The sequence below is a fragment of the Mirounga angustirostris genome, unplaced genomic scaffold (assembly GCF_029215605.1).
Source record: "Mirounga angustirostris isolate CCGP_5_RB_7025 unplaced genomic scaffold, mMirAng1.0.hap1 SCAF_2, whole genome shotgun sequence".
Classification (NCBI taxonomy): domain Eukaryota; kingdom Metazoa; phylum Chordata; class Mammalia; order Carnivora; family Phocidae; genus Mirounga; species Mirounga angustirostris.
The window spans coordinates 133,936,977-133,963,985 of NW_026991710.1; the positions used below are offsets into that span (position 1 = coordinate 133,936,977).

Below are 27,009 nucleotides of genomic sequence, written 5' to 3' on the forward strand. Positions count from 1 at the left end.
CCCTGTGCTTTCTTTCATAGCACTTAATCATAATTTGTAATTATATGCTCATGTATTTCTTTAATATCTCCCTCTATGACTAGCCTGGAGGAAAAGGACCTGACTTTTATTCATCTCTGTATTCCCATTGCCTAGCATAAAACCTGGCACACTGTAGGTACTCATTAATATTTCTTGACTCAAAAAGGGAAAAAGTGCTTAAAACAGTAATCAGGGAAATGCAACTTAAAATAACAGTGACTTAGCACTGTACTTAGCAAAAATGTAAAATAAACAGTTATATCTCTCAGTAACTGGACTGTAGGGAAAAGGCTTTTCTTTTTTTTTTTAATTTAAATTCAATTAGCCAACATATAGTACATCATTCGTTTTTGATGTGTTCAGTGATTCATTAGTTGTGTATAACACCCAGTGTTCATCACATCATGTGCCCTCCTTAATACCTATCACCTGGTTATCCCATTCCTCCACCCACCTCCCTTTCCACAATCCTCAGTTTGTTTCCCGGAGTTAAGAGTCTCTCGTGGTTCGTCTCCCTCTCCGATTTCTTCCCATTCAGTTTTCCTTCCTTTGCCTTATGATCCTATGCACTATTTCTTATATTCTACATATGAGTGAAACCATACGATAATTGTCTTTTTCTGATTGACTTATTTCACTTAGCATAATACCCTCCAGTTCCATCCATATGGACGTAAATGGTGGGTATTCATCTTTTCTGATGGCTGAGCAATATTCCATTGTATATATGAAGCACATCTTCTTTATCCATTCATCATCTTTTGAAGGACAGCTTGGCTTCTTCCGCAGTTTGGCTATTGTGGACATTGCTGCTGTAAACATTGGGGTGCATGTGCCCCTTCTTTTCACTACATCTGTATCTTTGGGTAAATACCCATTAGTGCAATTGCTGGGTTGTAGGGTAACCTTCATACTGTGGGAAAAGGCTTTTCTTATACACTGCTGGTGGAATGCAAACTGGTAATATTGTAAAATAAAAATAGGTGTGCCCTTTGATCGAACAGTGCCACTCCTGGGAATCTACCTTACAGGAATAAAAGCACCAATATTATAAGAATATATCTATATATAGGGCGCCTGGGTGGCTCAGTCGTTAAGCGTCTGCCTTCGGCTCAGGTCATGATCCCAGGGTCCTGGGATCGAGTCCCACATCGGGCTCCCTGCTCGGCAGGAAGCCTGCTTCTTCCTCTCCCACTCCCCCTGCTTGTGTTCCTGCTCTCGCTATCTCTCTCTCTCTGTCAAATAAATAAATAAAATCTTTAAAAAAAAAAAAGAATATATATATAGATACAGGTATATACACAAGGGTGTATGTTTTATAACTGTTTCTGGTCACAAATAAACTGGGAACAGAGTGAATGGCTATTAAACATTAGCAGAATAGATGAATAAGCTATGGTATTTTCACATGGACTACTATCCAGCCATTGAAGAGAAAGATTTGAGCTCTACAATGGTGTAAAAAGATTTCCATGAAGTATTCTTAAGTGAGAAAAGTAAGATACAGTATTAAATTATCCTATTTTTTGTAAAATAAATCAGGAACCAAAAAAGCTTAAGTGTATATGTATCTCAGTATGTATGTGTGTTTAGATATTTGGGTAAAACTGTACATACTGGATTGTTAACATGGTTTATGGATGAGTGAAGTATAATGAGAGTGAGCAAGCAAGAACAAAATAAAAAGATACTGAGTGAAATTACAGGATGTGTATGTAAGTGTAATATACATGTATGCATATATATGACACTAATAAGCATTGCACAAGAAAAAAATAGTTACCAATAAATGTGTGAAAGATGTTCAGACTTTGTAGTAATCAATTTATTAAATTAATAATGAGATAATTCTTACCATTCAGACTGAAAATATTTAGCACCAAGTATATTCATCTAGGCAATGCTTTATAATAGTGAAACACACTAGAACAGCCTAACTGTCCCAGTATTGAAAATTATTTGAAAAATTAGGGGAATCTATTCAAGCATTAAAAATGAATGCTTTAGGGGCGCCTGGGTGGCTCAGTCAGTTGAGCGCCCTACTCTTAATTTTGGTTCACCTCATGATCTCAGAGTCCTGAGATTGAGCCCAGCATCGGGCTTTGTGCTGGGTATGGAGCCTGCTTAGGAATCTCTCTCCAGACTCTCCTTCTGCCCCAATCCCTCCTCGTGAGCTCTCTCTATTTAAAAAAAAAGAATTCTTTTCTTGGTGTATACATTCAACTAATGTGAAAACAGTTATAAAACTCAGTGTAAAACTACTTTTTGTCTTTGCATATACACAGACATGCACATAGAATGAATAGAGAACTATCAGAAAAGATATATTTCATAAGAGACTTCACTGATTATTCTGTATTCCTTTATTAAGTAACTTTATTGAGTGCCTTGTGGTAGGTGTAAGTACAAAATACAGAGAGCAAAAGAGAGGTAAAGACTTTAATTACGGCTTTTTTTCCACTTGGAAAAAAAATTCTGTTTTAGAATATACATTCAGCAATAGAGAACAAGTAAAATTAAAGTGAAAAAAGCAAGTAACTAAAGAGTATATTTAGTATCATTCTACTTGTGTTAGAAGGATATTAATAGGCTCTATATGGTTTTTTATTCATGGAAATTTTCTGTCATGATTCACAAGAAAGCTTTTGATAGTGTTTTTTGCTTCAGATGATTGAGCTGGAAAACCAGGAGCAGGGGGGAAATGGATTTTCACTTTTCACTTTATTTTCATTTGTAGAGAATATTTTTAGCATGAGCATGCTTTATTTGCTTTTTTAATTCTTACACACTTAACCATTCAGGTACTTTGGAAGTAAAAAAGAAAAATAAAACAAAGACATAGGATATATTATAAAATTTAAATTAGATTCCACTTACAACAGTAGTTTTATTTCTAGTATTATGTATTTGTATTGTTTCTTCTATACCTGAATCATAGTTCAATTCAAAACTGACCAGATTGTGAATATTTTTTGAATTGTCAAATGCTGCAATTTAACATTATTTTTTTTATTTTTTAGACAACATTTGAGAGAGGACTAGAACTACATGCAAAAGTCACAGTTTTTGCAGAGGGGTGCCATGGACATCTAGCCAAGCAATTATATAAGAAGTTTGATTTGCGAGCCAATTGTGATCCCCAGACCTATGGAATTGGACTGAAGGAGGTATCCGGATTTGTTTTTGTAATTTTAATTTTAAACTATGGAGTTTAAACTCATTTGTATTATAATGTAGTCTGTAACATTGATATAATTTTATAATTGCTATATTTTTCATTCACTTGAAATGTTCATCATAACTAAAAATATTTGGGATATTTTTAAGGGGCTAGAAAATATTACTAATCAAATTCCATTATTACCTAAATTGTTTCTGTGTGTTGTAATTGTTTTAAGAAACATGGCTTGAAATCACAAAAATATTTGTAATATGAATTTCTTTTCATTGTAATGCCATCTGTCCTAATAAGATTTGACTTAATACCCCTATGCTGTTTGTAGGGTGACCACATCCTACAAGAATTGTTTCTTTAAAATTGCACTAGGAAGATAATTTAATATAGCCATAGTGTATTGATCTGAAACCTAAAATTTAATTAGATTAAATTTAATATATTTTCTCAATTTATCCAATCTCTGTTTTCCCAAACCTTAGGCTTATTAGAGTGTAAAAGATTCATTACAATGCTTCTGTTTAAATTTTTTGGGGGTAAAACTCAGAACATTTCCAATTCTGTATATAGCTAGATTTATTGTGAGTAAAGGCTTTATTGTTTTGGTAGGTTGCACGTAGCACATAATATTATCTGATTTTTAGATATTTCAAATGGAAATTTTTAAAAATTTAAAACTTAACCATTCCAGGGGCACCTGGATGGCTCAGTCAGTTAAGTGTCTGCCTTCGGCTCAGGTCGTGATCCCAGGGTCCTGGGATCGAGCCCCGCCTCGGGCTCCCTGCTTAGCGGGGAGCCTGCTTCTCCCTCTCCCTCTGCCTGCCGTTCCACCTGCTTGTGCTCACTCTCTCTCTGTCAAATAAATAAATAAAATCTTTAAAAAAAAAAAAAAAAAAAAACAAAGCTTACCATTCTGAAAACAGATGAACAGTTTGTTTCATTTGGGAAAAGGGGAGTGCAGGAGAGCAAAAGCTGTTTTATTGAAGAACAACATATATACTGGAAAGCAGCAGATCATAAGTGTACAGCTCAATTAATTTTTATAAGGTGAGCATACCCATGGAACCACCACCCAGATCAAGATCTAGAACATTACCAACACCCCAGAAGTTTTCCTCATCTCTTCAGTGGTGTTCCCTATAATCGCATGAAAGTCTTACCAATTTGAAAATCTAATCATTTTCTTAAAGAAATTTCTTAAAGAGTTCATAGCTTTTTTGACCTGTTTTTTAGTTCGGTTCATCATACTGCTATTTGATACAATTTTCTTGATATGTGAAGTTCTTCTCTTATTACAGTTTTTCCCTTGAAATTTTCATAACTAAGACATAAAACCTGGCAAGTTTGATATATTGTGGTGGTAGAAAAAATTTAAATAATGCCCTAGGACTTCTTTTTTTAAGTTATGGATTATTGATGAAAAGAAGTGGAAACCAGGGAGAGTGGATCACACTGTCGGCTGGCCCTTGGACAGACACACTTATGGAGGCTCCTTCCTCTACCATTTAAATGAAGGCGAACCTCTGGTAGCCCTTGGTTTTGTGGTAAGTTACATGCCCCATTCTGGAAAACTCTACTGTTAGAGTCCTTGGATCATCAGTGTTATAAAATCTGGAGCATGTAGAATGCTTTTCATTTAAAGGTCACTTTCTAATTTTGTCCGTAGGTAAGGTGCTTGGGGCTTTCACAGGCATTGGTCTGTAGCTTTAAACACACATAGCTTTTGTGGTGGTAGCTACTAAATGCCAAACACTATGCCCTAGGCTTCACGGAGAATTATAAGTTTCATAAAAGTCCTATGAAGTATGTATATCCTTATTTTACTGACGGGACACTGAAGTCCAAACAAGTTACACAACTTTCCCAAATACACCCATTAAATGACAGAGGCAGGATCCACACCTGAGTTTGCGTGACTTCCAAGCCCATTTTCACTATGGCATGCTGTCACGAAAAATGAAATCAGCACTGGGTTTGAATCTTTAACTTTTTAAAAAATGTAAGCATTTTCTCCCTTTTTGGCCACTTACATCTTTGCAGTAACTACATCTTGAACATTGCAAGGAATGGAAAAATAAGGGTTTCTGCACCTTACAGTTGGTGGCAGCTTTATAATTTAATGTCATAGCTAGACTTGTATATGTATTATTAAGTTTTCGCATTATTGGTGTTTTTTGACACCCAGCCAAGTGTTCAGTTTCTCATCTTTGTATGATTATTCCAGTGACTTAATTTTTTCAAAGCAAAAAAGATTTGGTTATTAATTCCAGCATTTTGATAATGCCTTATAAAATGTAACTTCTTATATTTCTTGTCCTCTTTTTTCTAAGTATGATTACGTTCTGTTTCTTCATTTTTGCCTCATTAGTACCACAGATAGCTTATTAGTTGATTACTAGAATGGGTACTGAAAAATGAAAAATAATTACAACTCCTTTTGTAGAAACATAATGTTAGACACTTACCTACAAATATTTTTCTAATTTGGGCTTTTATTTACAGAGCACAATGATTTATTAATATGTTCTAAATTTTTAAAGTTTGGCCAATTATAAACACAGGTATCTTTTTGTTTACCCTTTCTTTTCCAAAGAGATTTTATTCATTTATTTAAGTTTGGGTTACTGCATATATTTCTCCAAGTACTTTGAATATAAGAAATTTAACATACATGTTTTCTTATAAATATTGATCACATTTTAGCTTGATATAATTTGAAATAAAAATGTCTAATCGTATAAATCTACCAAATATAAAAATTTTAAGGTTGGTCTAGACTACCAGAATCCATATTTGAGTCCATTTAAAGAGTTCCAGAGGTGGAAACACCATCCCAGCATTCAGCCAACATTGGAAGGTGGAAAAAGGATTGCATATGGAGCCAGAGCCCTGAATGAAGGTGGCTTTCAGGTAACTCATCCAACTTTTTCTTATTTCTGTATTATAAAGTAAAAAATTCAGATAAAGAATAGAAAATTATGTCATAGGAAGAAACTTTAATCAGAGCATCTAGTGTTTATAAAACTGTGTTACACCATAGTTAAATAAAATTACACCATGAATTTAGTTTTAAGAATATATTGATTTCTTGAGATAAATTTATAGGCTTTTTGTTGGTTGGTTGGTTTTTAGCCAGAAAATTAAAACTATATGATCCAAAGATATTTTCTTTTATTCCTTAGCTGCCAGGAAACAAAGATTTAGTTTTGTTCTTCAAAACTACCTAGTAACCCATCCCAACTACCTAGTAACATCCATGCCTTTTAGGTGGCCTCTGGCAAGCTTTTGCCCTTAATTGTCTATTTTAGTATATGTTCATAATAAATCTTATGTTAATGTAACATTATATGTTAATTAGTTGAATTTAAATTTTAAAAAAGAATACAGTATATAATACATATAACATACAAAAAAGAAGAAACTGGTAGCTCAAGTCTATACAAAGAATTTTGTAGTCATTAAAAATATGATGGGTACATCTGCAGATGTTGACATGGAAAAGATGTTAAAGATACGACATTAAGTAAAAATAAAAAAAACAAGCTATAAAACAGCATGGTTATAAAAAAAATGTTAATGTATTAAGTATATATAGTCAATGAGATAAAAAACCTAGGTAGCTATGATAAAAGCTGTTAGTACTGCTGTAAAAATATTAGGTAAGATGATCTAAAAAATTAGCTTACTAAAATTTATACCAAGTGATTTAAAGCAAGTTACTTATCTTCTCTGGCCTTTATTTTATAGATGATCCTTTCTGTCTCTAATATTCTAGGAATCTGGAGCCATTTGATAGATTGGATATCTTTTTTTTTTTTTTCCGTAATTCTGTTGTAGAAGTAACAGATGGTAGAAAATTGGGGGAGAGGGGAGTTAACCCTTAAAATGAAGTTCCAAATACTTTATTACTGTAACAATAATTCATAAAGTCAAGTAAAATCATAGTTAAATTATAAATGTAATCACTAGAATCTTAAAATAACAGTATCCCTAACTTCTGTTGCTATGGGATTACTTCTCATGAGGTTTTGTTTCTGTAGTAACTCATTTGCAACAAATATTTATTAAATTGCATAACTGTGTTCAAGCCCATTCAGCTCTTTTGCACAATCTCTATAATGTCAGTCTAATTCTACTCTTTTTAATTTATAAAGTTCCCAGTATATTCAATAGGACATACAGATCTGTATTTAAAAACATCTGCCTTGTGTGTTTCAACATCTCAGGTGATTTTTTGGAATGGCAGGAAGAGTTGACCGCACACATGCACTTATACACACACACTCACTTTTTGCTTAAATTTTCTGATTCAGTTAGTCAAAGATTCAGAAATTTAGTTCTAGTAAGTTTTTGAAGAACCTTAAGCAATGATTTAAAACATTTGATTTTATTTTGAGCTAACAAATATAACCTGACTTTTTTCCCTCTTTTTAAAATTTTTAAATCATTATTTTATAACTGGAAGTTTATACCTCTTAATCCACTTCACATATTTTGCCGTCCCCCCCACTCACCTCCCCTCTGGCAACCACCAGTTCTCTTTATAAATAAGGTTGTTTCTATATACATGACTTTTTCTTTTTCAGTTTGTACCAAAACTTACCTTTTCGGGAGGGTTTCCAATAATTTGTGGTTTAATGAATATCCTAGAATACATTTCTCAGTGCAACTTTTCCTCAGTTCCTTAACAAGATACCCAGCTGCCAGTAACACTGCCCCTACAGGGTAGGATCCTCCCAGGATGTAAAAATATGTTTGCTTGGGCCATAAGACTTTTATTCGTAGGACTTATGCACCAGTTTGGAAGACCTTGCACTAGTAATCCATGCCCTTTTCTTAAACTTCACAGTCTTCTGGTTATTAAATCAAACTTAGTGTTAGCAAGGCCACAGCCCTATTTAAGAAAAATGTTGCCATTATCCAAATTCTTATTCTCTCTTTTCAGCTAATAATATTCCAGAAAGCCCTCCCCCATCTTATCTACTCTGTGATCCTGATTTCATGCTCTTTTATCTAGGTGGTTCTAATATTGAATTCAGTCTGAGAACCATAATCATAAATTCATATATTAAAATATATTCTTTAAGGAAGTAGCTAATTGTAATGATGCCATGATGAGAACCTAAGTTTCCATCCCTAGATATCAAAGTAAAACAAAAAGGGCATATAGAGTTAACATCCTTTTGTAAATCATGTGTTACTGAGAATGCACATAAAAGCACATTACAATTTAGATAATAGTTGTTTAGGTTTAGGGAGTATTTTTAGACATGGATATGTAAAAATAACATTTTATTTAATATGGTCCTAAATCTGTCTCATATAGGTTAGTCATGGGGAAGAAGAGGGAAAAGTCTTAGAAAAATAGTAATAGTTCTAATCCTCATTCTTAGGAAATGGGGAAAAAACTGCCCTTGCTCTGATTTTTTCCCTTCACATTTTTCCCTACAGCTTTAGAAGACTTTAAGAGATGATAATAATCTGTAGTATTCAGTTTTGTTTAAGCTGAAAATGCACTTTGAATGTTTCTTTCCTCAGTCTATACCAAAACTCACCTTTCCTGGTGGCTTACTAATTGGTTGTAGTCCTGGTTTCATGAATGTTCCCAAGATCAAAGGTACCCACACAGCAATGAAAAGTGGAATTTTGGCAGCAGAATCTATTTTTAATCAACTAACTAGTGAAAATCTCCAATCAAAGACAATAGGTAAGAACTTCCTATTTAAAGCATTGAAAATTGTCAGGTTCTTCACTGAGATATTTAAAAAGAAGCTATTTAAACATACACTTAGTATATAGATAGAGGATGAAAATAAATACAATTAAAAATCTTGAGGTCTTTATGCATATTTCAGGTGACATTAAAAGATCTGTCCCTTTTCACAAAGCATTCAGGTGTATGCTGTGCAAAGAACTATATGACTATGTGACTTAATCTCAGTAATTAGATTTTTATATCAATGTTCTGTTTTATTCACATCAAAAGTAGAATAGTACCAGTGATGTCCCACCTACTTAGAAATGATTAAAGTTTGGGGCACCTGGGGCACCTGGGTGGCTCAGTCGTTAAGCGTCTGCCTTTGGCTCAGGTCACGATCCCAGGGTCCTGGGATCGAGCCCCACATGGGGCTCCCTGCTCAGCGGGAAGCCTGCTTCTCCTTCTCCCACTCCCTCTGCTTGTGTTCCCTCTCTGTCTCTCTCTCTCTGTCAAATAAATTAATAAATAAAAATCTTTAAAAAAATAAATAAATAAAGTTTGGGGCACCTGACTGGCTCAGTTGGTAGAGCATGCGGCTCTTGATCTTGGGGTCATGAGTTTGGACCCCTAAGTTGGGTACAGAGATTGCTTAAATAAATAAACTTTTTAAAAAATTTAAAAAAAATGATTTCAAGTTTGACTGTACTTTGTTACATTTTGTATGTATCATATACACACTAAGATACCTCAGAAACACTGCAGTATCTTCAATCTGAAAACAGAACAGCTTTCTTTGCAGACTGCAGAATCCAGCAGCACCTTTTCCTTTGCAGGCTTTGCAAGCACAGCCATAGATGTGACCCTTCTGCTCTGGTGGAGAGGAAGAGCTAAACTCTTCTACCTCCATAAACCCTTAATCTATGAAAACCGTTCAGTAATTCTCAATTTTTCTCAAAATAAGAGCCTAAGTTTTCGCACTCCTCTGATTTCATCTCTTTTTACTCTCCATTCCAGCCACACTGGCTTCTTGACTGTAAGACCATCTTTACTCATGGCTGACTCCCTCGCTCCCTTCCCCTTTGCTCAGATCTCTCCCTCATGGTGGCCTTATATGGACTGTACCAGTTAATTTGCAATGCACACAGAGCACTCCCACCCCTTCCCCCAACAGACTGTTGGGTTTTTTTTTTCCTATAGTATTTTCCCCCTTTTGGCACATAATTACCAACTTTGTCTCCTGCCTCTTGGATGGAAAACTCCGAGAGAGCAGAGACTTTGTTCACCAGGAATCCCAAATCCCTGGCACATAGTAACAACTTAGTAGATATTTGATAAATAAACCTTATTCCTTAGAATTCCAGAAAACAAATGTTCCTCCAGGGAGAAATATGAAACCTGATTATGCCTTCAAATGTCTTTGTAGAAATGGAGGCCTAGGTTGTGGGAGAGGAAGGGGATAGGTAGAACATAGGCGAGGCCAGAGAGAACAGAATAGGTAAGAAGTGTAATTGTTGAGTAGTGGAACTTTTTTCTCATTTTCTTGCCAAGTAGCTTTCCTTGTTGGGACCACAAGCCATACTTGCACTTCATGTACACACAGTACCAGCACAGACAGTACTGGTGCAAGTAGATCAATGAAGACCAGACAGAGGGAGGATTAAAGCCTGAGGGAAAGGGAATGGAGCCAGAACAGAACAGTGACTGGAAAGTGTATAGCCACTACGGAGTTTGGGCCAGTTAGTAAGAAGAACCAGTTTGTCCCATTAAATATTAAATGCATGCACCATTTCGGTATTATAAATTTCCTAGGGCTGCCACAACAAAGTACAAACTGGACAGCATAAAACAACAGGCGTTTATTCTGAGTTCTTTAGGCTAGCAGTTCAGAATTAAGGTGTTGATAGCACCTTACTCTCTCCTGTCTTTAGTCCTCTTGCCCCTCAGCTTTCTGAGAGCCCCAGACATTCCTTGGCTTTTGGCAGAATAACTCCAATCTCTTGCTTCCGTCTTCTCCTCTCTTCTCCGTGTATCTCATGAAGACACCAGTTGGTGGATTAAGGACCCACTCTATTCCAGTATGATCTCAACTAATTAATCTGCAGTGACCCTGTTGTGACCCATCCTGAGATAACTGGGGGTTAGGACTTGAAAATAATCTTTTTTGGGGGGGGGCACAGTTCAACGTTTAACAGGTAGAAGTGTTTCATTTAATCAACTATAAAAATTTTTCACTTTTATAGGTAGCATGAACTCTTTAACCTTTTCAGGTTCACTGAATTTTAAAACTAATTTTCCATACTACTAAGTTTAAGAAATCAAATGCGTTACCACCTGTTAACATATATCAAATGGTTATCTTTTTGGAAGATGCCAGCATTTGTATGTGAAAGAGTCTTCAAGTGTGGTCTTTCATGACCACCTGTTTAAATTTAAGATTCACTCATCAGGTATTTCAGTAGCGAAATACCTTCCTGATAAAGTATTTTATACTCCTTAAGGTAATTTGACACTTAACAGTTAATTTCATGTTTTTAACAAAAGGACTTCATGTACCTGAATATGAAGACAATATAAAGAAATCCTGGGTGTGGAAAGAGCTATACACTGTTAGAAATATCAGACCATCCTGCCATGGGATACTGGGTGTATATGGCGGGATGCTTTACACTGGAGTCTTTTACTGGATATTGAGAGGAATGGAGCCGTGGACTCTAAAACATAAAGGTAATTCTAACATATTTGAGTATTAATATTATAATCATTATTCATGCTACTCATGAATGCAGGCGCCTGGCTGGCTCATTCAGTACAGCATGCAACTCTTGATCTTGGGGTTGTGAGTTCTAGCCTCATGTTGAGGGTAGAGTTAACTTTAAAAAAAAAAGAAAATTTACTTTTTTTAAACCTCACGAATAGGATCCATTAAGTAATAAAGTGAGTTTTTTGTTTCAAACTTGTTTTATTAGAGAAATAATAAATTCAGTATCTTTAATCTTTATCATTACTATAAGAGGACTAAAGTCTTACTTCTTTGGTATAATATCTTCAAGTTTTCATAAAAATGTTTGAGAAAGTACTTTTACATTAGTGTTATTTTTATTCAAAATCTTCCTCAAAACTGTTTAAGGTTCTGACTCTGATCAGCTCAAGCCAGCCAAGGACTGCACACCTATTGAGTATCCCAAACCTGATGGACAGATCAGTTTTGACCTTTTGTCATCTGTGGCTCTGAGTGGTACTAACCATGAACATGACCAGCCAGCACATTTAACCTTAAAGGACGACAGTATTCCGGTAAATAGAAATCTGTCAATATATGATGGACCGGAGCAGCGATTCTGCCCTGCAGGTCAGTAATGTGATTTCTGTCCATTCCTAAAACACACATACTTGTTTTAACCATGTTGGAAATATGCTTCCATTATTTTAAGAAATGTCTCCTTCCACTGCATGGAAACTGTAAATGACCCCGTACATCCAGCTTCCATTAGAAAACTCATTTTTGTGGTTCTTACTCTAGCAATGCTAAAGTAATAGGGAATTTTTGGTAAGCCTAATGCAGTTGACATTTCTCAAAGCCTTTCCTGGGGTACCTGGGTGGCTCAGTTGGTTAAGTGGCTGACTCTTGATCTCAGCTCAGGTCTTGATCTCCAGGTCATGAATTTAAAAAAAAAAAAAAAAAAAAGCCTTTCCCTTACCCTCAGACCAAGGATTATGGAACACCTAATACCTCTTTCCATGACTTAAATCATTTGTCATGGCTGCTCCTACACACACACACACATTATATATATACTAAAACATTAGGGTATAGCCACATTCAGCTCAAAAAATGGTCCCAGACATTAAATTCATCATGAATACTCTATCCTTTAATGTAAACTTTCAATTAGAATTATAATAGGAACTGGATCTCTAATATGGTAGAACAGTATGCAGATATATGAAAATCAGTATATTCTGGAGGGACTAGAATTAGAATGTAAACTCTGAGGGCAGGGACCCTGACTGTCTTTTGACTTCTTAAATCATTTCTGTCCTTACACTGGTTTGTAAACTCTTCAAGGGGTAAGCATTGGATCCAATTTGTCTTTTTAGTTGTAACACACATATAAAATTGGAACTCAAAAATTGCTAAATGTTGTTCCCTTATTTAGTAAGACTGACTCGGCCAAATAACTGTATACTTTCTGCTTTTATCCATACTTAATTTATACTAATAGCAATAGCACACACCAAGATCTTCATAATATTCTCCATGGGTAAACATTAAGAAAACAAACCTTCAAGGTTTCTGTAGCTACTGTTTCCAGGACTTCAGTTTCTACTTTTGAATCTCAGAAGTTAAAACAGGTACTTCATAATATTATTTATTTTTCCTTATAGGAGTTTATGAATTTGTACCTTTGGAACAAGGTGATGGATTTCGGTTACAGATAAATGCTCAGAACTGCGTGCACTGTAAAACATGTGATATTAAAGATCCAAGTCAGAATATTAACTGGGTGGTACCCGAAGGTGGTGGAGGACCTGCTTACAATGGAATGTAAACTGCAACTGATTTCGTTTGCAGGCACGTTTGATAGTTTCTTTAAAACGTATGGCAAACTAACTTTAAATGCTAAGAAGTCAACAGGTGTCAAAATATTTTACTGCATATTACTGATCAGAATGTTCATAAAATTATCAAAGAAATAAACATTTTATACTTAAACCTGAAATTATGAATATTCCTCCTACATAAAACTTTACAAATGAGGTAGCATCTGCTTACCTCTATAATTCTTCAAAGATTCAGTACCAATAGCAAATACACTACTGGCCTTTAATGTAGATTTGACTTGTCAAATTCAAAACTTCAAATATAAATGTATATTCTATACCAGTTTAGCATCCAGCCCACCACTTTTCTCATGAATAGTTTTACTGGAACACATGATACCCAATGGTTTACATACGGTCTGTGGCTACAACTGCAGAAATGAGCAGTTGTGACAGATGACAATGGTCCACAAAACCTAAAATATTTACTATCTGGCCCTTTGGAGAAAGTGGGTTGACCCCTGAATATTTTGTACATAAGTACAAAACACCAGCAAAAACCAACCACAGAGAAATACATCAAAGAATTGAGGGAAACAGTATACAAACTTAAGCTTTAAACTGTTTATTCAACAAGATGTGTCTTCAGGAGTTTAGAAACAGGTACCGAGTTTAGAATAACAGACACCATTATTCTTTGTGATTAATGCAGAAAGCCATTTAAAAAAAAATCAAACTTCACTGTATTTTGCAACACTGTTTTATTAAGAGTGAACTCTTTTCAGTATTCCTGAAATGTAAACAATGGGAAACTGAAGTATCAAAGGAAACACATCAGGGATCATATATAACTGACAAAAACCTTTAAATTTTCTTACTGCCTTCATATAACAATCAATGCATATTTAAATAAAACTGAATTTCTTACTAGGCAAACATTTTTGCATACGCTGCCTTCTCTTTATCTTTCTGTGCTTTTATCTTTTGTTTGACTTTCAGCAATTCTGCCTGGATAGCTGTAAAATAAATACGTAATAGGGGTTATTTCTCAAAACATCCAAAAAATTAGGATGCCCAACAACTAATGTTTTACATATGATAGTTAATTCTCCCCGTTGATACAACTCTTCTCTGTAAAGTAACTGAGCTCAATTAATAGACTATTTTACTGACAAAGCAATCACACAAACACAAAAACCATGAAACATAACTTTAGAAGATTGTCAATTTGAGAGAAGTCTAACTGAATTGTGTAGATTTGCCTTCTCTCTCCCTGTGAGAGAAGGCAATTAAGTGCCTCCCCTGTTTTACTTTAGCAGTGAGAGACTGAAGATATATTTTAACATCTAGATCTCGTATCACTATTTGTAGCAGGCGTATTTGAAAAAAACAAACTAATTTTTGTCCTAACTTCCCAAAGCTTTCCTAAAATACACATCCAGTAACTAGAATACTTGTATTATGGCCTCATTCAGCTTAAGGAATGGTCCCACACATTAAATTCATCATAAATACTGTATCTTTTACTGCTGTGCTTTCAACTAGAATTAAAGTAATAGGAACCAGATCTCAAATGATATGAGAGAAAAATATTTGGGTATGTGAAAATCAGTATTCTGAAGAGTAACTAGAATGTAAGCTCTTTTGAGAGCAGGGACCTTGACTTGTTCACTGCCATATGATCAGTACCAATAACAGTCATTATGTAGTATCTGTTGAACAAATATCTAAGTGGCAAAGGGTACAATGGTTCATAAAGATACATTCTTAACAGGACAAAATGAACTTTGACCATAAAAATTGCCAACTTACCTTTATCTTCCGGTGCTATCTCCTGAGCTTTCTTAAGATCAGCCTTTAATTGAAAAAAGACATTTAAAAAAATATTAGATACATGATTTATGAAGGTGATTGTCTAAAAATATTAAAGCTTAGAACAAAATTTTACCAATGCTTGATCGTATTCTTTTAATCCTTGCCATCCTTGAGCTCTACGGTATAATGCTTTGGTATTGGATGGGTCTATTTCAAGAGCCTACAAGAAATTATAAAATTATTATTTTTACCTAAATATTATTAAATATATGTACTAAATTTCAATTTATTGCCACTCAACTCCAAATCAACCCTTCACTGCTCTGTGATAATGGAGCTGGATGGACCCTGTAAATTTCTTCTCTCTGCCAGCGGGCACATTACATTTTATCAGTAGAGGGCACCAAAAGGACACAGACGAGAAAAGCTGTTTCTCTTCCAGGTTCCAGTACACTTCTTGCAGGCTCCTGCATTGAGCTTGGTCGAGAGCACACGGCAGCTCACTGCAGGCAACTTACCCAAGCGCTACAGCGGAGTCCCATAAGTATGGTAGCCAGTGAACTTCTCTGCCACCCAGTAAGTCACAGCCATCCCCCCTCCCCAGTGAGATCTGGACATCAGCCTAGGGGCTGTCATGAGGTGCCTCTTCCTTGGGGGCTCCATCCTAGCCTAGGGGGAGTGACTGCTCCATATATATAGCAGATAGATATATCTGCTTTCCCATATTCTTTAGAATTCTCTTTATTAGCCATTCCCTCATTATTCCAATCCCCTCTTACATACTTTTATATTAAACTTTCTCTTTTCAAATTACTGTATAGTTTCTATCTCCTGATTGGGCTCTAAATGATAACAGAAAACTGTTATGAATAAAAAATTTGTTATACTCTTTTACTTAAAACCTACAGGGTTGGGCGCCTGGGTGGCTCAGTCGTTAAGCGTCTGCCTTCAGCTCAGGTCATGATCCCGGGGTCCTGGGATCGAGCCTCACATTGGGCTCCCTGCTCGGCAGAGAGCCTGCTTCTCCCTCTCCCACTCCCCCTGCTTGTGTTCGTTCCCTCTCTGTCAAATAAATAAATAAAATCTTTAAAAAAAAAAACAAAAACCTACAGGGTTTTTTAAGGAGTGTGAGTAAAGTTGAATAGGTCTCTCCTTTAAAATAAACATATTACAAATAATTTTGTTTACTTCACATCTTCTAAAGGTCAATACTAAGATTTTACTGAAAAAGTTGTATTATCTGCCTCTCAAAGGTCAAAAAGAAATCCAGAGTTCGGGCACGTGGCTGGTTCAGTCAGAAGACCATGCGACTCGATCTCAGGGTCATGAGTTCGAGCCCCATGTTGGGTGCGGAGCCTACTTAAAGAAAGAAATCCAGAGTGAAGACCCATCGTTTCCTTGGATAAGTTTTTTCCTCTATTATGTGCTCCCCCCCCTTTTTTTTTAAGATTTTTATTTATTTTCTGATAGACAGTGAGAGAGGGAACACAAGTCTGAGTCTTTTAATTAAAGCACCTAATCTCTATTAGATGCCTAACATGTGCCCAAAACTATGCTAAATGGTTTACATATGTTATATAATCTTTGTAACAATCCTGTGAGGCACGGATTATTTTCATTTAATACAAAGATGTTAAGACTCTAAAATTAGGGCGCCTGGGTGGCTCAGTTGGTTAAGCGACTGCCTTCGGCTCAGGTCATGATCCTGGAGTCCTGGGATCGAGTCCTGCATCGGGCTCCCTGCTCGGCAGGGAGTCTGCTTCTCCCTCTGACCCTGCCCCTCTCATGCTCTCTCTCTCATTCTCTCAAATAAATAAATAAAATCTTTAAAAAAAAAAACAAAAAAAACTCTAAAATTAGGACTTAACCAAGATCACAAAGTTAGTGACAGAAGTCTAACAAAAACACCAAGTCTGACTAGCTCTGCAACTCATATTCCAATGCCCTGCACACAAAAGGTGCTCAATATGTTCAATGAATAAATGATACATGTGCTCTGAGGAAAAAAGGAAAGTATCTTCACAGATACTAAGTTACATAATGTCATCAGCTAAATAAATGGATTAACAGAAGAACTGAAGGTCCAAAATATTTAGAGATAAAATGACTTTTAAGTTATGCTTCATCAAGTCTCATTTGGTCCTCTGTAATAAAATATATTACTGTACATAAAATTGTTTTTCAAGTTGAAAAATCATAATCCCACTCCTTCAAAAAGTCTGATGTCAAAGAGACTTACCTCCAAACAACTGTCGATTGCTCCCTGCCAATTTGACATCTTCAGTTTACAAGCACCAATATTCAGCACACAGCTTAAAGCTATAGGTTGCAGCTTCAATCTATCTGCCTTCTCAATAACAGCCTTTGAACCTTCCACATATCTGGAGAATACATTAATAAAGGTAGCATATAATGCCACACACAACTTACTCTGCTCCTTCAACTATGGCAAAAAGTGTTAGGTCATTTCTGATATAAAAAGCTCATCAAATGCTAATATTAATATTCTTAATGATCACAATCTTATTTTCCTTTAGAAGATTTTTATTTGTTCCAACTTTTTTCCCCAAAGTGTTCAAAGAAACCAATTTAACAGGATTCCTCAAATCTAAAGATAATTATGCACTACTAACACTTCCCAATTTTTAAAGCTCAGGTCTCCATTATGTATTTTCCAACATTAAGTATGTTTGGGCCAAGGTTGTCACCGTGGGAGAGAGAACAGAATGAGGCAAGGTGAAGAACCTTTGCAGTGTTGATTTTGAACTGTATTTGAATACAGTTCCTGGCTCTGCCCACGGAAAAGGGCCCAGAAACAATGGGCACACCTGGCCCTCAGAATATGGTTTCTAAAATCGATAGATAAAAAGAACCAAGAACCCAGAACCCAGAACCCAGAACCAAGAACCCAATAAAAAGAACCAAGAACCAGGGCTCCTTGGAGAAACTGCTAATACCAGATCTGGAAACAGTTAAGTAAAAGATGAAACTGAAACACCTTGTACCAGAAAGCAAGTGCTCACAGACTAATAGGAACATGTCCAAAGGATACAGGAAAAGGGGGCTTCCACTGGACAAATCTGGAACCCTTTGAGCATCAAAAAGAATGATAGTATAATAGGTTGAACCTAAAAAAAATCCCAAGTATATAATACTAAAAAGGGCTGGGGAGAAGGAAGAGGCTCTTGTAAACATTAGAATGCAAGAAAATAACTGCAGAATGAAAAAATTAGAACATCAGTTCTGTGACCAGTATAGTAATTGATTCAGGGAAGGATCTTCAATGATGCAAAAACCCACTGAATGAAAGAAAGGTTAGGAACTGGATATTCACACAATCTCACAGGATCACCTCACAAAGTACTTATTTACGAAAGGGAAAAGGTAGCTTTATGACACAAGCATTTGGCTGACACCACTTTAACCAAGTGCCAAAACTCAAAATAGGTCAAACTGACGTGTGCCTTCAGGATGTGATATCAAAGGAAATATTCACCACCGATTTAAGTCCTCTTACCAAAATATTGAACCTCAAACTAATCTTGAGGAAGTAATCAAATAAATACAGATGGTATTCAATAAGACAACTGACTTAAGACTCCACAAGATACAAATGACTACAAAAACCTAGTGCAGAGTAGGGACTACTAAAGATAAGAGACTAAAGACATAAAACCAAATGATACAGTGGACTCTGGACTAAAAAAAGAAAATTGAAGTAATTGTGGAAATTTGAACATGGATTACATATTAGATAATATTGTGTATCAAGGTTACGTAGAAGCACGTTTTCGTTTCTTAGGAATTACCTGCTCAACTATTTAGGGGTAAAGTGTCATGGTATCTGTAACTTCCTTTCAAAATGATTCTACAAAAACAAATATAGTAAGAGTTAAAAATAGTGTAAAGAAATAAAGGTACAGGTGTATTCATATACTATTCTTTCAACTTTCCTGTATTTTGAAATTTTTCAAAGTAAGAAGCTGGAGGAAACAAAAGATGTGAAACTATTTCAACACAGCTGGTTATTCTGCAAAGTAATTTTGCCAAAAAGACAATAAACAACTCTGAATTTCAGTTTATAATTCAATCTACAAACTCTTAGAATTAATTAATTAAAAATACTTTATTACCTTAAAACTTTTGCATATTTTTTAATGGCCATCTCCCAGTTCTGAGATTTGAAAAAAGTATTTCCAATATTTTTTACATCTTCTGTTATTAGCAAAATTTTATTTACCTGTATTAAAAAATACAAATATGTTGCATTTTAGTAATTAATGCTAGGTTCTATCACTAAGACAGATTGATATGAGTAATTCAAAATTTTAGTACTATTTTTAATAATTAAAATTTGACTAATCTGAAAGTACTCACATCTTTTAAATCTATATCTGCATCCTCAGGGAAGTCTGGATGACTGTCACCAGAGCCATCTTTTGGGAATATGCCCCAATCATCCCCTTCCTTCAATTCTCCGCATTCTGCAATAACGCACAACTGTAAAAATAATCCTAAATTGTAGAGGTCTACTACCATATTAATGAGATTAAAAACAAGAAATCTGGGTTTAAAAGCTATACAGCTGTCAGTCATGTGCAACACTGTCCAAGTCACTTCTCAAATGACAGATTGACAGAAGTCTCCTCTATCTGCTCTAATTACAATAATGCCCTTTATATACATTCCCAGTAATACCATGACACTATTTTAGGAAAGTGTTTTACTGCTATTCAGCAGCTCAGTATACGAAGAATATGTTGAAAATACTATCATTCTCTATGTAATTTTCTTTAGGTGAGGCATGTCCTTTCAATTCCACTACTGTTTCGGGGGTATAGCTCAGTGGTAGAGCATTTGACTGCAATTCCACTACTGTTTCTTTCATACAATGGTGACAGCCTACTTCCTGCAGGTATTTCAGTTTCCAATTCCCAATCACAGCCCTGCCAATTAGGTTAGGTAGTTTTGTGGCCACTGTGATTTCACAGACATTTAGAACACAAGGCTCTTTAGAGTTACATAATCTAGTCTAAACCCTAAAGAAATTTATATAAGATGAAGAAACATGCCCAGAAAATTTAAATAACCAGATCAAGGCCAAACCACCAGTTAAACAGCAGAGTCTCAACAGGATTCTTGGTTTCCTATCCTCTTCCTACTATGACTAGTGTACATACTGATTCAAACTTTTGCAGGTATAGAAGAGTTAAGAAACCTACAAAAAAAATCACCAAAATTGAAGTGGAAATAATAAAAATCTCTTTTTAAATTACCCTGATGTTATCCTTCCCACTGTAGAAAAGTTTCAAGAAAAAGTGGCAGGTCTAGGCTTTTATGCCAAAAGTCATCTTAACATTTTCCCAGTTAATAATCATCTGATCCTTTTACTTACATCTCTTTAAGACAGTAATTAAGATAACAAGTGTATTTCACTGTAACTTTTTACTTACTTTGGCAGGTTTTTCACCTTTCACTTCTACATTTTCCAGTATCCTTGCCACACCCATTCCTTTAACTACTTGGCCAAATACCACATGTTTCCCATCCAAGTGAGGAGTCGGGACTGTTGTGATAAAGAACTGAGAACCATTTGTATTGCAGCCTGCATTTGCCATGCTCAATAAACCTTCCTGATCATGCTGTAGAAATACAAATCAGTAAAAGAAAACGAAGGTTAGAGGTCCTAGTGTGAACTGTTCTTTTACTGACCATTCACAGAAAACTAGGGCAGGCTGTAATATCATTTAGAGCAAACAATGTAGTGTTATTTTGTATAAATTGCAACCTTTAATTCACAAACATGGGGTACTTAATCACCTTTTAGGCTTTTAAAAAAACCTTATGAAACCAAATAAAATAACAATGTAGATTCCTAAATTGGCCATTTTTAGAACAGGCTTATATCTCAACTTTAAGACAAAGACGCTGCATTAAGGAAATCTAATGATTACACTTTTGTCCTTTTTTATAATGAATGTTCTCTTTTCTGAGAAGAACTCAATAATCTTCCCATTTTTAGGGGCCTACGCTATGATTCTTCCTTTACACATCAATAAACTGGGAACAGTGATGGGATATTCAATTTAGACAGGACATTCCTTAGGTACTTCCCTAACCTCAAAGGAATCCAAACATGGCTTTCATCCCAGGTGAATCGTCAGAGAACCATTCTTCAGGGAATGACCTAAAGAAACTGCTGCATACATCTTGAAATCAAATTTCTACTTGGCATCAACCTGTTCAAAAGTGCTGTGAAACCAGATTTCTTCATCTTTCCACTTTATCCTTAGGCTTTCTAAATTATTATTCATCATTGGGCCATGCATTGTACTCTCATGTTAGTCTTCCCACTGAAAATGTCTTTTACCCCTGCAACCCAAAAAATTCAGCTTTCAGGGCTACCAAGTTTGCAGAAGGCAAAAACTATGTCCTTTCTTTTGATCAAACAATCACATAATCTTAGTTTTCATCCTTCAGAGGTAGCTTCCCTTTCTCCTTTCCAAAAGTGTGGTGCTTTTCCCATAATAACAAATAGAATATTAACTTTATTTTCTCAGCCTCCTATTGCCTTTGTCTTTACTTACTTATATCCCTCATTCAAACTGGAATCTATGTTTTAGTTCCTGTCTAACCAAGTCTTGGCCACCCTGCAAGGCCCAGCTTAAGTACCCATTCCTCTTCAATATCTTCCCTCATAATTTGGAATATATAAATCATCTCTTTCTCCTATAATATATACTGAAAGTCTCAATCAATTTAGCATTTATTTGCCCATTATTATATTATTCTCCTGTTGTCCCATGTGTTTTAATCTTGTCTTCCCCGTAAATATCATAAATTCCTTGTTATCAAGGCTATTCATTTTTATAAACTTGGTGCCAGTGACAGTACTAAATACCTAACAGCTGCAGCCAATAAATACTGTTTAAAAGACTGATGACATTTTCTTTTCAAATTATCCTAATTACCTTGCTCATATTCCTCATTTCCAAAGATAGTACTCTACTTTTGTACTTACATGTCCATTCTTACAACTTGAATGATGCAATATACCCGATTACATCTTGGGACAATGAAGGTAAGAAGGCGCAGGCACCACTAATGTCCTTTAGGAGCTTGGACATTAACCACATCCGCTACTTTGCAAATCCCCTGACATCTGGATGTTAGCGATGGTTTTGTTGCTTTTCAAATTCAAGCGTAAAAATGCACAAGTTACCATCCTTCTGATAATGAGAACATTTTTCCTGGAAACAATTTGCCATATGGTGGCTGCTCTTAAAAACTCATTGGCTTGGGCGCCTGGGTGGCTCAGTTGGTTAAGCGACTGCCTTCAGCTCAGGTCATGACCCCAGGGTCCTGGGATCGAGTCCCGCATCGGGCTCCCTGCTCTGCGGGGAGCCTGCTTCTCCCTCTCCCACTCCCCCTGCTTGTGTTCCCTCTCTCGCTGTCTCTCTCTCTCTGTCAAATAAATAAATAAAATCTTTAAAAAAAAAAACAAAAAAACATTGGCTTTAGTGAAGTATGTAAACCTGGATCATACTGACATAACCATCATATTTTTGCCAAATAAAATTTGTGGATGAAATTTTTGATTGTTAAAGAGCATATTCACAAATATGGTATCTTTTACAAGAAAAGGCGAATCTACGCACACTTGAGACATTTATTGGTGTCTTAATCCAATTAGTAACCCAGACCACACAACGACCTTTATTATTAGCAATAAACACTTTTGCCTACTTTACCTTATAATAGAAATTTTCATCTTCAAATTTTTCACCATAAATACTTTCTCCACCTGTCCCATTTTGATTTGAGAAGTCTCCACCCTGAATCATAAATTTCTTAATAACTACAAAAAAGGAAAATAACTATTAGAAACTAAAATATGGATGACTACAGCAATGTTAACTAATGAACATGTAGTAAGAAAGAAACTTCCTAAAACATGACTCTAGTCATACCACTATCCTGTCTTTCCCCACCCATCCCTATAACTCTAAACTTTTCATAGCCTGGGTCCAAACTACTTTTATTGACTGATCACTCATAAGAATTAGTTCAAATGGTACCTCCCCTATATAACTGTCACTGAGACCCCAAAGTTGGATCTCATAATTTTTCTCCCACAATATCTTGACTCTACCTCCACTTTATAACGTTCATGACGTATATCGTAATGATGTCTCTTCCAGGAAACATTAATTCCTTAAGTACAGCAACTGTTTTTCATTGTGTATATGGCTAGACATGTGTTACTCACTGATGTCTACTAAGACCAATTATTCCCAGATTTGTTATACCATAATGCGAGTACTTCAGCAAGTATTATCACTTGGTGTCAAAGGTTCCCAAGACCACCCTCATGTTCAGAAATTTCCTAGGATTCATGGGACTCAGCATTTGGTCATATTACAGCAATAAAGTAAGGACACAGAGCTAGTCGATAAAAGGAAAAGATACAACAGAGTCTGGAGAAATCTATGTGCTTCCTTATACTCTCTCCCTCCCATGAAAGGTCAGAGAGCACATTCTTCCCCCAGCAAAAAAAAAATGCTGCAACATATGCACAATGTTGTTGCCCAAGTAAGCCCAAGGTTTTTACCAGGCCAGATCATGCAGTTACTCTCTACCTAGCATGTACCAAAATTCCAGACTCCCAAAAGGAAAGCAGGTGTTTAGCATAAATCAAAGTGTTTGTAAAATAATCCAGGCACAGTAAACCATCTTTATGATTCAGGGAATGGTTCCAGTGCCAAGTTCCTAAACTCCAGCTAATGGCCAGGCTGCAAGCAAACCTTTCCAAGGAGAGCAGTCTCAGGCCTGCTATGTCAACTCTTTTCCAAATACTACATTCTATAGTACATTTTAGTATTTTATTAAACATGAATATAAACCAACAGTTTAAACATTTTAAAATCAATGTTAGTTTTTTCTTAAGTTGCTTTTAATAAACTACTCATGATTATATTTTAACATATTTATTCAGTAAACAAATATTTATTGAATATGTAGTATATGAACTATACTACATGCTGAAAACAAGATGGTGAAAAGATACAGTTCCTTAATTCATGGAACCTACAGTCTATTAGGGGAAGCATCAAATAATCACTAAACAAAGGTATAGTTACAAAGTGTGATAAGCATTGTTGTTGAAATGTCATTTTTTAATTAAATATCACACCAAGACACTGAATCTTTAAATCGGCTACAGCCTTCCCAAGCAATCTTGCCCAAGTGGTAGTTATAACTTTTTTGCCACCAGGCAGTCAAACTATCTAAGGTCTGCTTCTTTATCATGGCACACCCTTTTTTCTCAATCTAATCCCAATGGAGTGAAGAGCTAGGGCACTGGTGAAGCTAGGTAGTCCATTTCTCTATAAGTAAACCTTAGTACCCTCTCATATGTCCACTGTTCACAGCCCAACCTTTATGAAATTGAGCTACTGCCTCAGATGTTAGAGCATTCTCCTGAAACTAACAGTAATTTTTAACTTTCACTCTTTACTTCCCTTTACTTAGTATTTTCTTCCCTAACTGCTATAGAACAGAATTATTTATAAGAATCAGATTAAAAAATTTACACATACTTCGATGGAAAGGGCATCCTTTGAAATGGAGAGGTTTCCCAGTGGTGGGTCCAATGCCTTTTTCCCCTGTACACAATGCACGAAAATTTTCTGCAGTTTTGGGTACAATATCTGCAAACAATTCTAAGACAATTCGACCAACTAAAAGAAAAAATGAAAACATGTCAGTATGGAAAACAAGCAACTAAATAAGGAAATGATAAAAGGATGGTTGGCGAAAGTATAGTGACTGAGATACCAAGTTCTCTTTTTGGTCATTTTTCTAAATATTCAAAATTAGTCTAATGTTAAGTGTCATGTATCTAGATGAATTTGAAACAATCATTTTTCTACATGTTAACAAAGGACCAAAAATACAGAGCCAGCAGATTAGGACCATATAAGGGACAGCATGAAGTACAAATGGTTTTAAATTCTGAGTAATTTCTTATACTTGTACTCAGCAATTCCAACCACCAAGTAACCAATAGGAGAAAAATCAAATATCCTTTGAGTGGTCGGCTTGGCTGAGTTTTAAGTATAGCTGTAGCCTTTGTGCTCTATGGAACCCCCCCTAGTGCAGCCGCTGAAGCAAAAGATGAAAAAGTTCCCATTTTAGACAACGCCTAAAGGCAGGTAAAAACAAACTTCGCACTAACTTCAAAACAAAATAAATGTATATATAAATACATGTGTGTGTCCATAATCAGCCACGGGGGTCCCTGAATCCCGATGTGCCCGTTTATATACGCATTCACACAGACCAGCTAACGATTATAACCTGTTCGAGAACAAGGGTATTTCAGTTACAAAGCAATACGCTAAATTCACAAGACCTCAGGAGCTCCCGATGCTGACGTAGCCTAGGCAACCACATTGCTACACTGAGCTCATTCTCCCCAGTGCCAACACAGAGAAAACGTTCGCCAATCTGACGGGACCTCTAAGTTAAAGACCGGTAGTAAGAAAAACCAACCAGCAAAAGTCGCTTTAATTTACAGTCTGGCAACTGCTGGTGTATCTCGCGTGGCCTAAGACACGGCGTGACTGGAACCCAACAAACCCATTATCAGTTTTCTGAATGTCCCACTGCAAACATAAAATAATCTTATTTTATGCCTGCTCGAGAGTGCAAGGTGGCGAGGAGGTACAACCGAATCAGGAGGCAAACATAAAGGCCGCCACAATCCCCAAACCAAAAATTTCCAGAAACTTCCGCAAGACCGATGGCATTGGTACAAGGGCGCTGGCTCGACCCAGCCTTTGAAGCCTGGATTTGTTCCAGCAGTCCAGTCTGGGCTGCCGTCCCCTCCACACCACAGAGCAGCCCCTGGCCCGACCCGCACGCCACCATCGGAATCCCCCGAATCCCGGGAAGCAGAGCTTCCTCGGGGCCATCCCGCAAGGATCAGACTCCGCTCACCTCGCTCCCCTCCGATGTCCACATCAAAGAAGACTCTGGGGTTACTGGGGTTGCAGGGCTTAGTTTGGGGGGACGGGTGCGACATTTTGAATTGCAGATACGCTTGGGAGCGAACTCAAAGAACCTCGTGGACAACGGGCAGCTCAACCCAGAAGCGACTTTCTCCACGAAGATCTGTCGGCGGCGCTGACGAGCCCCTTCCGGCGTGAGGTCCGGAAGCCGCGCCCCGACTTCCGGCGCCGCCTTCCGGCGGCGTCTGCGCGTGGTGTAGGCGGCGTTGGTACTCCGTAGTTTTCTGTCCTTTTCTCTGTCCTTCCTCTCTTCTCGTGTACTGAAGTTGCAGCCCCGGTCCTTTTTACTCTTTTTGCGTGTTTCATCGCTTTTCCTACTGTGATAACGGGCGTGTGACTGCTTCTCTGACACACAACTTGCTTGTCTGGAAAATAGGAATAAAAATGCTTACCTTGGAGGGTCGTTTTGGGAATTAAAGACGCAAATTGCTGAGCACAGTGCCTAACACAGCCAGGTGGTAGCTAATCTGTAGTGACCGTGTTACTGCTGCCGTTTTGTTACAAGTTGCTATTAACATTGTGTAAGTGATAAAGAGGTTAGGCAAAGGCTCTGAAGCTGAACGTCCAGAAGAGAGCACAGTTTAGTTTCCTGATAAAACTGTGTTATAGTCCACTTTTCCCTTCTGGGAATTTGTGTAAACATTTTACCTGTTTATATGAACATAGACTCACCTCTTGATAAAGCC

The 27,009-nt window shown here is 36.4% G+C and overlaps 2 protein-coding genes across 5 annotated transcripts in view; one reads left to right on the forward strand and one right to left on the reverse strand.

Moving 5' to 3' along the window:
• Positions 1 to 17,243, forward strand: part of ETFDH (electron transfer flavoprotein dehydrogenase) — a 30,079-nt gene extending 12,836 nt beyond the window's left edge. Inside the window, exons 7-15 of one of the 3 annotated variants that reach the window (XR_010409601.1) lie at positions 3,042 to 3,188; positions 4,600 to 4,740; positions 5,963 to 6,106; positions 8,735 to 8,903; positions 11,436 to 11,618; positions 12,022 to 12,243; positions 13,281 to 13,467; positions 15,694 to 15,827; positions 16,505 to 17,243. Coding sequence is in view for 2 of the 3 variants with exons in the window: in XM_054508698.2 (XP_054364673.1) it covers positions 3,042 to 3,188; positions 4,600 to 4,740; positions 5,963 to 6,106; positions 8,735 to 8,903; positions 11,436 to 11,618; positions 12,022 to 12,243; positions 13,281 to 13,444 (1,170 nt within the window). In the remaining variant the exon portion in view is untranslated. Of the gene's footprint in view, positions 1 to 3,041; positions 3,189 to 4,599; positions 4,741 to 5,962; positions 6,107 to 8,734; positions 8,904 to 11,435; positions 11,619 to 12,021; positions 12,244 to 13,280; positions 15,384 to 15,693; positions 16,065 to 16,504 lie in introns of those variants that run through there. The other 2 variants (XM_054508698.2, XM_045880224.3) reach the window with 2 other exon arrangements.
• Positions 14,179 to 26,683, reverse strand: PPID (peptidylprolyl isomerase D). 2 transcript variants are annotated; one of them, XM_045880226.2, is made up of 10 exons: positions 26,253 to 26,683; positions 24,851 to 24,991; positions 23,003 to 23,109; positions 20,705 to 20,893; positions 19,629 to 19,751; positions 19,385 to 19,491; positions 17,491 to 17,632; positions 15,385 to 15,471; positions 15,249 to 15,291; positions 14,179 to 14,452 (listed from the first exon to the last, which is right to left on the reverse strand). In XM_045880226.2, exons 1-10 carry the CDS (start codon positions 26,335 to 26,337, stop codon positions 14,364 to 14,366), a joined length of 1,113 nt encoding a protein of 370 aa, XP_045736182.1. In that variant the 5' UTR covers positions 26,338 to 26,683; the 3' UTR covers positions 14,179 to 14,363. The 2 variants fall into 2 exon arrangements, with proteins under 2 accessions (XP_045736182.1, XP_045736181.1); XM_045880225.3 differs by having other exon boundaries at positions 14,179 to 15,291.
• Positions 26,684 to 27,009: the final 326 nt, after the last annotated feature.

What these genes read in the sequence shown, in the direction of transcription:
- PPID (XM_045880225.3), bottom strand. Translation starts at nt 26,337, where the DNA reads ATGTCGCACCCGTCCCCCCAAACTAAGCCCTGCAACCCCAGTAACCCC. An exon ending in GGACATCGGAGGGGAGCGAG is followed by an intron (nt 24,992 to 26,252) that starts GTGAGCGGAGTC and finishes TTTTTCTTTTAG; the next exon opens with TTGGTCGAATTGTCTTAGAA. An exon ending in AAGAATACGATCAAGCATTG is followed by an intron (nt 15,292 to 15,384) that starts GTAAAATTTTGT and finishes TTTCAATTAAAG; the next exon opens with GCTGATCTTAAGAAAGCTCA.